General features: G+C 51.5%; 1 protein-coding gene across 3 annotated transcripts in view; it reads left to right on the plus strand.

Moving 5' to 3' along the window:
- ARHGAP39 (Rho GTPase activating protein 39) overlaps nucleotides 1-14,734 on the plus strand; it is a 221,038-nt gene that overhangs the window by 179,099 nt on the left and 27,205 nt on the right. For all 3 annotated transcript variants that reach the window (XM_083449008.1, XM_083449007.1, XM_083449009.1), the window contains one exon: nucleotides 8,554-8,627. In XM_083449008.1, coding sequence (XP_083305134.1) covers nucleotides 8,554-8,627 — 74 coding nt within the window. The remainder of the gene's footprint in view (nucleotides 1-8,553; nucleotides 8,628-14,734) is intronic.

A 14,734-nucleotide genomic window follows, 5' to 3' on the forward strand; every position in this document is an offset into this window, starting at 1 on the left:
GAACCTCCTTGACGTCCCCCTCGTGGGTCTCCTCAGATTCCGAGAATATCAGGATGTCGTCCAAGAAGCAGACGCATTTCTTGTAGAGGAGACCCGCCAGGACGTGATGCATGAAGGTTTGAAAACAGTGGGCGCCATTTTGTAAACCGAAGGGCATAACTCTGTATTCATATGTGCCCAGGGGCGTGAACATGGCAGTCTTCCACTCGTCCCCCTCCCGTATGCGAATCAGGTTGTACGCCCCTCGCAGATCCAACTTTGTAAAAACGCGTCCTTTCCTCACCGTTGCAAGCAGGTCATCTATTTTGGGCATTGGAAAGGCTGTGGGCTTGGTCTTTGAATTTAAGAGCCTGAAATCCACTACAAGCCTCTTTTGGGGCGTGTCCTTTTTCTTCACAAAGAATACAGGACTGCCCCCTGCTGCTTTCGACTCCCGGATGAAACCGCGCTTCAAGTTGAGGTCTATGAACTCCTTGAGCTCCTGCAGCTCGTCTTCAGACATGGAATACAATTTCCCGGCTGGCAGCGTCGCCCCTGGCAGGAGGTCAATCTGGCAGTCATAGGGCCTGTGGGGAGGCAGCTTGTCTGCTTCCTTCTCGCAGAAAACCTCCAAAAACGCTGCGTACTTGCGTGGCACTGCTTGCAGCGTGCTTAATTGTAGCTGCGTGTCTTCCCCTCCTTCTTCCGGGCTAGGAAGAATGCAATGTTCCGCGCAATAGGAGGAACCGAAGGTCAGTTGGCGCTGGTACCACGCCAATGCTGGACTGTGCCTGTGCAGCCAACTCATGCCCAAGACCACCGGCGTGCCCGACAGTTTGGTGACGTTGAAGCTGATGACCTCTTGGTGATTTCCAATCCGCATCACCAGTGGCTGCGTTTGTTGCACCACCTGCCCCCCTAACAAGTCTCTGCCATCCACCGTGACAACCTTCAGGGGCAGCGTGGCTGGTAGCAGTGGTATATTGTGCTGCTGAATAAAATCCAGTCCTATAAAGTCGGCGTTGCTGCCGGAGTCAATGGTGATCGGCACTTCCAGAGTGCTTCCGTTGGGCAGTTGGAGAGATGCTGTAAGCTGCACCACTGGTTTGGGTGGGAGGGGGTCTGTGGGCTGCAAAAGTGCTGGGGATTGCTTCATTGACTTGTCTGACTGGACCCCAGTGCCTCTTCCTCCAGCCAGACTCTGTCGTTTAACTGTTGCTGTGTTCTCAGTTGAGGTGCTTCTTTGACTGTTGCCGAGGCTGCAGTGTGCTTGTGGAGCCTCTGGGGACACTCTTTCGCCATGTGTTGAGCACTGTCGCAGATGTAGCACTTCCTGTTCCCTCTAGGAGGCTTCGTTTTGACTGCTCCCGGCGTTAGGGCTCTGGTAGCTGACTGAGCCCTGGCACCTCCGATCTCCATCGGTTCCTCTCCCCCTCCCTGCGAGGGTGTGGATTGCGCACGCGCTGCTTCTTTGGGATAGAAGGGAGGTGCTCTGGCTGTTGCCCTTCCCCAACGTCCTTCTTCTCTGCTGCAAGGACGTTCCTCCAGATGCACCCCGATCTCCAGAGCCCTCTGGACTACTTCCTGGGTGCTCCTTGGCCTCTCCCCCCTTCCAATCTCTGCTTTTACCTCTGTATTCAAGCCCTCCCAAAAGAGGTCTCTCACTGGCGCAGAAGCTTTGTCCCATCCCAGTGCATGGACCAGTCCGAAAAAGCGTGTATGGTACTGCCGCACGCTGGCTTTGCCCTGTTTAAGCCCATGTATGTCTCTCCTGGCAATATCGATGTCTATCTTTGATAAAAAACACGAATCCATTGCTTTAATGAAAGCCTTCGCATCTTGGAGCGCCGGATCATTATCCCTCCATAAATTTCTCAGCCACGTTTTGGCTTCCCCATGCAAATGGGATAGGATAAACCCCACTTTCTCTCTTTCATCTCTAAAGTCTTTGTCAAGCAGATCCAGCGCAAACAGCAGGTCTGCTCTGAAGTTGGGGTACTGCTGTAAACTCCCGTCAAAATGAGATACGAGGCTGCCTCCCCTCTTTCCCAAGCCAATGCCCTCTGCTTTGGATCCAGGTGGCCCCTGTTTAGAAAGCACGTCCAACCTTACTTGGAGATCCCGGCAGGCGTTACTCATTTCCTCCTCTCTTTTTCTGGATGCAATTACCTCCGTGCTGAGTTGCGTCACAGCTGCTTGCAGGGCTGATATCTGCTCTTCCGTCGTCATCTTGCCTGAGTTTTGTGAGCTCTGGAAGCACCCTTCCTCTGCCCTCGCTGCGTCGACTCACGTGGCGAGGTTCTTGCTGCCAAAACTTTTAAAAGTCAGACAGAGCTTACTGTCTGAGCTGGCTCCGGGTCCCAGCTCACCAAGGACCAACGCTAGCCGGTAGTACAGTATCAAAGTCTTTATTGAAGAATAGTCTCCATTTCCAAATCTCAGCGTCCCAGCTCTACGTCTGGACTTTAGACCGGCGAAGCTCTGTCTGAGTCCCCACCCCCTGTGCACCAGTTTAAGACTCTAATCTTACTCCACCTCTTCCTTCTCTCTCTCTTCCTCTGGGTCTTACTACCCCCCGGGGTCTCTTCTCTCCTGGACTCTTCTGACGCAGACGTTGACCCGTCTGACTCCTCCCCCTCTCTTCGGCGGGCTTTAGGACCTGGCTCCCTACCCGGGCTGCCCACCTTGCTGCCCTCCTGTACATCTGAACTTGGCGCGCGCGCGCGTTTAACTTTCCTGATGACCGTTTCCTCACTCCCTGACGAGGGTGTGGTCACTCCTGCCTCACGTTCTCCCTCTGCCTGCGCGCTCCCTGATCCCGATGCCTTGGACTCCTCCCCCCTACTGCCCTCTGGGGGGGACGCTGGTCCGGATTTCCAGCTGCTACTCTCTGAGTCCCCTCTGGCCCCTTCTTCCCGAGGTGTCCCCCTGGGCACTCCCCTTGCCCTGACCATGGGGGCCCCTTTCTGTGAATCCTCCGAGTCACTGGAGAGACTCAGAGACCTCGGACTACTGTCGTCGCTGACATTTCCTTCAGACTCCTCCCCCTCGCTCTCCGTTTCCTCCCTCTCCTGTGACTCTTCTCCTGAACCCCTGACAGGAACCTATTTATCTACTTGCACTTTGATGTGCTTTCAAACTGCTAGGTTGGCAGGAGCAGGGACCACAGAGCCTAGGACTTGCCAATCAGAAGGTTGGCGGTTCGAATCCCCACAACGGGGTGAGCTCCCGTTGCTCAGTCCCTGCTCCTGTCAACCTAGCAGTTTGAAAGCACATCAAAGTGCAAGTAGATAAATAGGTACCGCTCTGGCGGGAAGGTAAACAGCGTTTCTGTGCGCCCCTCTGGTTCGCCTGAAGCGGCTTAGTCATGCTGGTCACATGACCCGGAAGCTGTATGCCGGCTCCCTCGGCCAATAAAGCGAGATGAGCCCCGCAACCCCAGAGTCGGCCACGACTGGACCTAATGGTCAGTGGTCCCTTTACCTTTTACGTTCTTAAAATGGCAAAATGCCCCTCGGAGAGCTCCAGAGAGCAGAAGTTAATGTGAGATGAGCCAGTTGTCCTGCTGAGCCAAAGGCAGCTTCACATGCTCAGGAACATTGTCATGATAGGAAGGCATAACAGCCTCTGAATTCCAGAGATTTCAGTGTGGCTGACCACATTGCTTTGTGTGCAGGAGGGATCCCAGCTCTATCAGGGCTGGGAATATCCCCTTCCCCGTAGACCTTAGAGAGCAGTCGCCAGTTGCAGGAACCCAGCCTTGACCCAGTTCCCTGATCTACAGCTGGTACCGAGAGTTGCGCTCAAAAACTTTCAGAAGAGCACCAGGTCCGCCGGGGAGATCAGATGAGTGAATTGGCCTGACTGGTTCCAACAGCGATTTTGCGTTTCTTGTTTAGGGTGTGAAATATACTCAGAGTCAAGTGTGGATTTCATGATCTTTATTCAGCTCATAGTGGTGAGGAGCAATGGAAGTTTCCCCAGAATGTCTGCTTTATATACATTATTTACACAATGGGCTGCACGTGCATGGGCTAATTCCGGGATTCACCTGTAGGCCAATCAGCTTGCGAATTCACTTCCACCTGGAGCTGGATCGGGTGGCTCCTGTGGACCAATCAGACTGCTGCATTCTGGACCCTATTGTTCTAGGACCAATCAGACTGCTGCATTTTGAATCCTATTGTTCTAGGACCAATCAGACTGCTGCATTTTGAATCCTATTGTTCTAGGACCAATCAGACTGCTGCATTCTGAATCCTATTGTTCTAGGACCAATCAGACTGCTGCATTCTGAATCCTATTGTTCTAGGACCAATCAGACTGTTGCATTCTGAATCCTATTGTTCTAGGACCAATCAGACTGCTGCATTCTGAATCCTATTGTTCTAGGACCAATCAGACTGCTGCATTCTGAATCCTATTGTTCTAGGACCAATCAGACTGCTGCCTTTTTGATCCTATTCAACTCAGTACATAACAGGGTGGCTAGCAGGTTAGGGGACGGGGCCAGCGCACTTGGCCACGTGACTTCTGGGAGTCAAAGGGTCGCTGCCTGTTAGCTGCCGCTGCCGCCACCACACGGCATTTCTGCTGACCAAGATGCCCCTCTGTGAGCAAGGCTGTGTCTTTAATTGGATTACCAGTCCCAGGGGGCCTGCGCGGCCAGCATATTAATAGCCACCCCTTTCAGGAAGATCAGAGCTCTGCTCAAAGGCTCACAGCCCTCCAGGGTGACTTGAAGGTTACTCTGTGGGTGGATTTTCTCTCATGCGGGATTTGACCGTCCGAAATCCATTCGGGAATCCAGCCACAGTGCTTTCCCATGCTGGGTTCGTGATCTCCCAGGAAACGACATTCCCAGGGCAGCTTCGGGGCCTCATTGCCTTGTGGGATTGCAAGAATTTGGATAACCCATTCCGATAATTGCATAGCCGGGTACCAGAGAATACAGAGCCCCTCTTGCATTATTTAAGGTTTCTCCACCATGAACTTATTGGGACGTGGATGGCGCTGTGGGTTAAACTACAGAGCCTAGGACTTGCTGATCAAAAGGTCAGCGGTTCAAATCCCCACGACGGGGTGAGCTCCTGTTGCTCGGTCCTTGCTCCTGCCAACCTAGCAGTTCAAAAGCATGTCAAAGTGCAAGTAGATCAATAGGTACCGCTCCAGAGGGAAGGTAAACGGCGTTTCCGTGCGCTGCTCTGGTTTGCCAGAAGCGGCTTAGTCTTGCTGGCCACATGACCCGGAAGCTTTATGCCGGCTCCCTCGGCCAGTAAAGAGAGATGAGCGCTGCAACCCCAGAGTCGGCCACGACTGGACCTAATGGTCAGGGGTCCCTTTACCTTTACCTTACCACCATGAACTTAAACCAATGTGTTTAATATTCCCAAAGGTTGTTGGGAATGATAAAGACCTGGCGGTTTGCAATGAAGGCACAAAACTGCCTTATTTGTGGAGGGGTATAAACTTACTGCTTTATTGAATTTTCATAGCAGGTAGTACAGAAAAAAACCAAATACGTAGCAAAAATAAGTATGCAAGTTCCCTCCCTGGTTGCTCGCTTGTATTTTGGTTAAATTAGACGCGGGTGGCGCTGCGGGTAAAACCTCAGCGCCTAGGACTTGCCGATCACATGGTCGGCGGTTCGAATCCCCACGGCGGGGTGCGCTCCTGTCGTTCGGTCCCAGCGCCTGCCAACCTAGCAGTTCGAAAGCACCCCTGGGTGCAAGTAGATAAATAGGGACCGCTTACCAGCGGGAAGGTAAACGGCGTTCCGTGTGCTGCGCTGGCTCGCCAGATGCAGCTTTGTCACGCTGGCCACGTGACCCGGAAGTGTCTCCGGACAGCGCTGGCTCTCGGCTTCTAGAGTGAGATGAGCGCACAACCCTAGAGTCTGGCAAGACTGGCGCGAACGGGCAGGGGTACCTTTACCTTTACCTCCCTCCCTGGTTGCTCGCTTGTATTTTGGTTAAATTAGCATTAAAAACCGAAATCCGTCTCATACTACTGGGGCAGTAAACTCACTCACACAATGACAATCGCACAGCGCTTGCCATTCACAGCAACTGTCATTCGGACGCATACTGCCTCCAGCAGCTCCCTCCTGTAGGTGCCTTGATAGAGTTCCGCTTTTGCACGATCAGTAATTGGACAGTTGTTAGCAAATTACTTCATCATAATTGGGGTCAAATACCATAGCGTTAACACTTCAAATAAAACCGCTTTGCATTTACGCAAAAAAATGAGCAGGTTGTGGGATCTTTTCCAATCCTTTTCTGACATTTGCGTTGCTACTATCGCCCCCAATTTGGTCATATAAGTCGTCTTATTATCACATTGTTTTTTCAGTATTACCCAATATAGCTGCAGAACTACTCCTCTTTTCGCTGGGGGAGCCTAGGATGTTGTTATCGCAATGCACCATTTTTCTTCATTAGGCATTGTGTTTAGTAATAGTAATAGTAACAGTAATTTATTATTTGTACCCCGCCCATCTGGATGGGTTTCCCCAGCCACTCTGGGCAGCTTCCAACAAAGATTAAAAATACATTAAAATGTCACTCATTAAAAACTTCCCCAAACAGAGTTGCCTTCAGATGTCTTCTAAATGTCAGGTAGTTGTTTTTCTCTTTGACATCTGATGGGAGGGTGTTCTACAGGGCGGGGGCCACTACCAAAAAGGCCCTCTGCCTGGTTCCCTGTAGCTTAGCCTCTCACAGTGAGGGAACCGCCAGAAGTCCCTTGGCGCTGGACCTCAGTGTTTGCAAGTGTTCCAGCTGTGGTCGAGGGGCTTCAGCCGTTGATGGCTGTAGCCGTGTGGCCTGGGGCTGATGGGAGTCTAGAACATCTGGAGAACATCTGGAAGCGTAGCCTGTCCAGTGGTAGCTAATTACAGGTTTATAAAGTGTTTTAAAAGATCTCTCTTAATCCAGGGCAGAGATGAGTTGAAAGGAAAGTAAGTGTGCCCTGGAAGGTTGAGTGCAATAAGAGCCAGTGATTTTCCTGGTGAGGTTTGCATATAATCTCAGGGTCGTGGGTCTGAGCCCCACGTTGGGCGCTGCAGGGGGTTGGACTGGATGACCCTTGTGCTCCCTCCCAGCTCTACAACTGCAGTTCTACGACTTTACTCTCTCCCCTAAGTGTAGTGGCTTTTTGTGAAGGTGCAGAGGGCGATCTGCAATGGCTGCTTTAGTTGCGATACCTGCATGGTTAATGGGCAAAATTAGGCCGTAACTTTTATTGGTTACAGCATGTGAGTAGTACTGGCTTAGGCATTGGATGAAACAGCAATACCAGACTCCACCCCGCACAGCCGGGAGTCATATCAGGGTTAACAAACAGTGGGAGGAGCTTGTTGATGCAAATACAGTGATATCTCTGGATATGAACAGGATTCGTTCCAGAGTCCCGTTCGCATCGTGAAGTAAACGTAAGACGCGACTGCACGTGCGCAGGCCGTGTTTCACCACTTCCGCACATGCGTGTGACGTAATTTTGAACGTCTGCGCATGCGCGAGCGGCGAAACCTGGAAGTAACGCACTCCGTTACTTCCGGGTTGCCGCGGTGCGCAACCTGAAAATATTCATCCCGAAGCTACTTCAACCCGAGGTATGGCTGTACAACTGCAAGCTCCCCCATGACATCACCAGGGGTCGTGCCATGGTCCTAGCCACCAGCAGGGCATTGGACAGGATCCACGACCGCCGGATTCCTTTAATGAAATACCCAAAAGAGGAGGGGTAAATGATGGCCCATACCCAATCCTCCGACACAGCACACATATTCCAATGCCTAACCGCCAATACCAGAAAGTTGTGACGAGTTGCTACGAGGTAGGCGGAAAAACCAAGAGGCTGGTGCCAATTTGCCAAATGGATAAAAAGTCCTACCAGGCCCCTTGGGCAACCAAGGCAACCAACCGAAGTCCATAGCAAGGTCAATACGCAGAAGAAGCTGACCTAAGAGGGACGGAGGGCGGGAGATCCGAAGGGAGCAGGAACAGGCTGGGAGCTGAGCGCTGCCGCGGCCGTTTAAATGCGGCTAGCCCCGCCCACCAGCCGGCCCTATTGGTCGGCTGGAAGGCTTGGCCGCGGCCGCAGAAGCAATCAGGAGCAGGGAGCTGAACACGCCTCCCTGCCCTGTGCGAAGCTTCTCCCGTTCACAACCCGTCTTCTGGGAGGAGGAGAGGCCTTGTTGGTGGGGGGGGGGGCTGGTAGCGGCGCTGGAGGGACGGGAGGGTGGCAAGAGGCTTCGAGGGAGACAGTGAGTCCCGCAGGAGTCTGGGTGCCATTGCATGTCTCTTGCACGCGGTGTTGGCCAAGCTCACGGCTGGAGCAAGGGGATCGCCGGAAGACTTGCTCTGCCAAGGTCCGTCTTGGGTCGCCGTGGCCGGAAATGAGCTTCTCGAAGGAAGGCTGAGAGGGGCTGGTTGGAAAAGGCTGCTCTGATAGCTTCTCTTGAGGACGCTGCTTGGGTTTCTCCTGTCCGGGTCTCTTTCTTGTTGGCGTGGCCTTGTGGGTTGTCCTGGCTCTGACTTGCTCCTCTCTTTCTTTCTCTCTCTTCTCTTCTAGGGGTGGCAATAAGCACTTACGCCAAGTACTGTTACAGCAAGCTCCAGAAAGCAGCGTTGACCGGCGCCAAAAAGGTACCTCCGTCCTCTCCTTTTTGCCTAGTTTTTGGGTGTCGATTTGATCTACCGATCTGCGAAATTTTGTTAGAGTTTAAAGAAGAATGCAAAGCTTATTATCAAATTGCTTTTGCCCTCAAACTAAAAAATTAATCTAAACTTCTTATCAAGAGAAAGAGAGTAAGAAAGAAAAAAGATGATGATGATGATAATAATAATAATAATAATAATAATAATAATAATAATAATAATATATAATAATATTTTTAAAAAAGGAAAATAAGGTACTTCTGCTTCGCTATCTGCCAATTATATATATAAAGTAATTGTCCAGTAGCACCTTAAGTAAAGGGACCCCTTACCATTAGCTCCAGTCGTGGCCGACTCTGGGGTTGCGGCGCTCATCTCGCTCTACTGGCCGAGGGAGTCGGCGTACAGCTTCCGGGTCATGTGGCCAGCACGACTAAGCCGCTTCTGGCGAACAAGAGCAGCGCATGGAAACGCCGTTTAACTTCCCGCCGGAGTGGTACCTATTTATCTACTTGCGCTTTGACGTGCTTTCGAACTGCTAGGTTGGCAGGAGCAGGGACCGAGCAATGGGAGCTCACCCCATTGCGGGGATTCGAACCGCCGACCTTCCGATCGGCAAGTCCTGGGCTCAGTGGTTTAACCCACAGCGCCACCCGCATACCTGTCACTTACGGACTCACTGTTAAAACCGTGTTTATGGAAGACAATCTTACTCAGCTATGAGGGATTTCCAAAGAAAGAATAGCGGTGTTGTCCTTTTCACTCCATGGTGTTGGAGAGGACGGAGAAGGGGCTTCTGAACTCCTGTCCCATCACATCTAGAGATGGGAGGAAGGGCTTGAAGGGCTCCTTCTTCAGACCAGGCAGGGTTCTTCTCCCACCCCCCGGAATAGGAAGAAGCGCTGAGACGTTGGCATTCCTGGCTTCCTGCATCCGGCCATTTTAAGAAAGGGCTCCTTTCATAGCAGGAGAATACCGAGATCTAGCCAGCCAGAGAGACCCACAAAGAGGTGGAACCACAAAGAGAGCCTTTCACGGGGAAGCTCCCCCCACTGACCTTTCCGCTTGAGCCGGAGTCAAGGAAGGAGTGAAGCCGCTTAAAGGGGCAGCGGGTGAGGAGGAGACGCCGGAAGGTTGGCCCAGGCTTGAAGAGCTGGGGCAGCACTGTGGGGCTACATCCGGACTGGCCTTGTTTCCCTGGAGCAGTTCTAGATCTAGCAGGCGCTTCTCATGTTCTTACAGGTAGTACTACTCTTGCACGGCTCCTGTTTGTACTCTAGAGAACACTATGCTTGATTACTCCCTAAGTTAATGAGTGGAGCAGATAATTGCCCCCACATGTTCCTCTGCAGGAGTTCAACACAGGGGTGAGTGTGTGTTTGCACACACACACACACACACACACAAACTAGGGTTGAGCGATATCTTGTTTTCAACATTGTGATAATCACCCACTAAACATCGTGATATTGGGATATACCGTATTTTTCGCTCTATAAGACGCATATTTTCCCCTCCAAAAATTAAGGGGAAATGTGTGTGCGTCTTATGGGGCGAATGCAGGCCCCTTGGCTTCAGCAATAGCAACGCGAAACCTCTGAAGTGCAGTGGGAGCGCTCCCGCCGCGCTCCGGAGGCTTTGCGTTGCTTTCGCTGAAGGCTAGGTGCCCCTTCAGCTAAGGTGCAGCACCCCTTCAGCTAAGTGGGAGGAGAAATGTAAGGGGCTCTGTTTCTCCTGCCGCTTCGCTGAAGGGGCGCTGCACAGAGAGGGGGGAGATTTTTTTTTCTTGTTCTCCCCCTCTAAAACAAGGTGCGTCCTATGGTTGGGTGCGTCCTATAGAGCGAAAAATACGGTATCACGATGACTGAAATGGAAATGGCCGTAGGGAGAGGCATTGGCCGGCCTCGTGGTTTTCTCCACATTGTGATTTTTTTGCATATCGCAGAGAAACACACGTCATGATTTTTGATACACTGCCAGGCCAAGAAATTATGAAACAGGTATCATGGTGTGGACTTCAAACCAGTTTTGGACGATATATATCGCCCAGCCCTAAGACACGCTTCTTTTTCAAGTTGCTTCCTTAGTTGGTTAGATTTTTTTTCTGACTTTTAAGAATTTGTAGGTTTTTCAAAACTCCAAAACAAGTTGAACTGCAGTGAAGTATTTTGCATCGTCACAATGCGCGCATCTGAACCAGCACTCAGGCCTTTCCCAGCACATGCTACTATCAGGTTTAGGGGGTTTTGCTCGTGTTATTAAACATGCATTTGTCATGAATATGTGTTTGCCTTTCACCTTATGCCACCCCCAACTCAAGTCCTCCCACAAGAGGAATAAAGGAAGCTTGGCTTATTCCAAGAAATGAAAGTGACAGAATACAGAGGTGCTGCTCCCACAGTATCCATACCTTGATGTGAAGAGTAAAAGAAGGATCCCTGTCCAGAGGTGTCTTACCCATAGAGGCTAGTGGTGCGGGGCGCCTGGGTGCCAAGTTCTGGAGGGCGCCAGGGAAGAGGCAGAGGCTGGACATCAGCTCTCCACCCTTGCCCGCCTCTGCCATTCCACGCCGAAACAGCGCTGCGCCCGGAGCCTCCATCTGTTATGGCCACCGCAGCACAAAGTGGCCAGCTGAGCCTCTTCCCCGCCGGAGAAGCCCCCCTCCAGCCACTGCCCGACTCCTCCAGCCCCGCCAGCAGTGCCATCCTCCCTAAAAAACTCTGGGAAAGGAGGAGCGTTGGAGCTTTGCACCACAGTGCCAGATATATTTAAGACGGCCCTGTCCCTGTCTCTTCAAGACTGAAGAGAGACCCATACTAAAAGGAAAGCAAGAAAGGGAAGGGTTTATGTGTCCTGAAGAAAAGCCCTGAGTGTAATAATAATAATAATAATTTATTATTTATACCTTGCCCATCTGGCTGGGTTTCCCCAGCCACTCTGGGCGGCTTCCAACAAAATACTAGAATGCAGTAATGCATCAAACATTAAATGCTTCCCTAAACAGGGCTGCCTTCAGATGTTGTCTGGTAGTTGTTCTTCTCTTTGACATCTGAAGGAAGGGTGTTCCACAGGGCGGGCGCCACCACCAAGAAGGCCCTCTGCCTGGTTCCCTGTAGCTTTGCTTCTCGCAGTGAGGGAACCGCCAGAAGGCCCTTGGAGATGGACCTCAGTGTCCAGGCAGAACAATGGGGGTAGAGACGCTCCTTCGGGTATAGGTTATTAATCCCTCTTAAAAGAATAAACACGCCACAATCTTATTTAAGATAAATAAAAGTAGTTCACTCACATCATCATCAGTTCACAGATGGATCCTTGAAGGCAGACTTAGTTACAAAGGTATATCCATGCCTTCAGATGTTGTCTAAAAATCTGGTACAGTGGTACCTCGGGTTAAGTAATTAGTTCCGGAGGTCCGTACTTTACCTGAAACTGTTCTTAACCTGAAGCACCACGTTAGTTAATGGGGCCTCCTGCTGCTGCCGCGCCACCGGAGCACAATTTCTGTTCTCATCCTGAAGCGAAGTTCTTAACCTGAAGCACTATTTCTGGGTTAGCGGAGTCTGTAGTCTGAAGCGTATGTAACCTGAAGCGTATGTAACCCGAGGTACCACTGTCGTTGTTCTGTCTGACATCTGATGGGAGGGCGTTCTGCAGGGCAGGTGCCACTGGTCCTCAAGAACGTAGATTGAAAAGGGAGTCCACGGCGAAGCTTTGAGAGCGAACCAACCATTGAAAAGTCAGGGTTTAAGTACAGCGCTGTTTTGAGCCACAATTAGGAGATCAAGAAGCCTTCCAGGACACAGGATAAGGCTCAAGAAAGCTCACTGATGGGGGGGTGCTTTTTATATCAAGGTTTGCCAGCTTTTACTCAGGCCTTGATCTACAGGAAAATAAAGTTTTGGGAAAGTTCAGATTGGCACAGCGCCAGGGACTTTCCTTCTCGCCTCGTCCGTTTGAGCTGCTCGGTCTCAAGGCATTCTGAGCCACACCTGCAGCTCTCGGGCCTCTCGAACCGCACCTGTTGAACAACGGCGCGCTCGTTTACGACAGATGCCCACAAGAGGGTCTGCGAGGAACTTCCGGCCCCTTCCTTGCCACAGCTGTTCCGCGCTCCCAGTTTGCTAAGCTCCTTGCAAGGGGCGGCAGAGCAGACGATGATGACTCACTTGACCTCCTGCTTTCATTAGGAGAAATGGCTGCTGCTCTTGTTTTTCTGCACGTTGGCAAGGCGGCCGGTGGGGGAAGATGGGGGGGGGGGGAGAGAGAAGGAGAGGTCTGCAAAGACTCGGGAGACATCTGGAGAAAAGAGCAGAGTGAGATGGATCACGTGCGTTCAGGCCCAGGAGAAGGAGCTGCTCTCAAAGGCAGCTGGATAGGGGCCTGTTCCAGATTCAGGGCTGTGAAGTCTGAGTCTCCACAGAATCTACTTTTATTTTATCGCATTTGCATCCTATCTTTTCTTCCGTGAAGCTCAAGGCGGCGTTCATGGTTCTTTCCCTCTCTGTGTTATCTTCAAAACAACCTTGGGAGGTAGCTTAGGCAGAGAGACTGCGGCTGGCCCAAGCGTCACTCAGTTTCGTGGCTGGAGGGGGGAATTTGAACCCTGGTCACCCAGGGTACGGTGCTCTAGGCCACAACTAGCTCCCCAGATGGGTCACAATGAACAAGACGGATACAGTGGCAGGACAGATATCAACCTTTTCTGCCATTATTACTAGACGATAAACCTAGACAGCATCTTAAAAAGCAGAGACATCACCTTGCCAACAAAGGTCCGTATAGTTAAAGCTATGGTTTTCCCAGTAGTGATGTATGGAAGTGAGAGCTGGACCGTCAAGAAGGCTGATCGCCGAAGAATTGGTGCTTTTGAATTATGGTGCTGGAGGAGACTCTTGAGAGTCCCATGGACTGCAAGAAGATCATACCTCTCCATTCTGAAGGAAATCAGCCCTGAGTGCTCACTGGAAGGACAGATCCTGAAGCTGAGGCTCCAAGACTTTGGCCACCTCATGAGAAGAGAAGACTCCCTGGAAAAGACCCTGATGTTGGGAAAGATGGAGGGCACAAGGAGAAGTGGAGGACGGAGGACGAGATGGTTGGATGGTGTTCTCGAAGCTACAAACATGAGTCTGACCAAGCTGCGGGAGGCAGTGGAATACAGGAGTGCCTGGCGTGCTCTGGTCCAGGGGGTCACGAAGAGTCAGACACGACTAAACGACGATACAACAACAACAACGTCGGTTTTGGACCGGCCTTTGCTGCCCTGTTGCCCTCCAGTTGTTTTGGACAAGCGCACCTATCAGCCCGGCCAGGTTGCTACTGGTTGAGTCTTACTTAATTTGCATAGCATTGCAGAATCCAGGATTCTTGATCGCAGAATTTTAGGCTACAACCCCCTTCTCCCTTCTGAGTCGCAGAAATAACTTGTAGGTTTGCTCTGGTGATATTCCTAATGTGGACATGGCGCTGTATATTCCAAGCATCCTCAGAGTTTGCCGCCCAAGTAAGTGCAACAGAAACAAGTTGCATCTGCTTCGGGAGGGGGGCAACTCATAGAGACCCACCCACCCCACGCTGGCAATGCAGAAAATTCCGGGGGCAAGGTGGCGGCTGCGTGGCTGTTTGCACGGCCACGGGGGATGCAAGAGGCTTTTGGCAAAGGCAGTTGTTGTGCCATATTTGTGTGTGTGTGTGTGTGTGTGTGTGTTTGGGGGGAGAGAGAGCAATTCGAGACCATCAGGAATTAGCACCCTGTGGATCTGAAAGCAGGGTAGCTCCTCTGCCATTTTTCCCCAGAGGTGGTATTTGCAGCATGCAAAGGGTTAAAGCAACTTGTGCTCTCTCGAAATGCCAGGGAAGCCTGTCTTTCCCCATCAATAATGGAAGAGGATGAAATTTTAACTAGAGTCGAATGTTGGCACGTGGGCCTGGCTGGGCGGGCGCATGAGAGGAGTGGTGCGAGAGCAGGAGGGGCCCTCCTTTTGCGCAGACCCACCTGCTCCCCCAAAACCTTTTTGGACCCTCTCCTGCTTTGCTCGCTCATCCCCAGTGCCCCCTACCCTATAAAAAGCATTATTCAGCAGAGCGTTTCCCCC

This window comes from Podarcis tiliguerta, assembly GCF_965153285.1.
Source record: "Podarcis tiliguerta genome assembly, chromosome: 7".
Taxonomy (NCBI): Eukaryota; Metazoa; Chordata; class Lepidosauria; order Squamata; family Lacertidae; genus Podarcis; species Podarcis tiliguerta.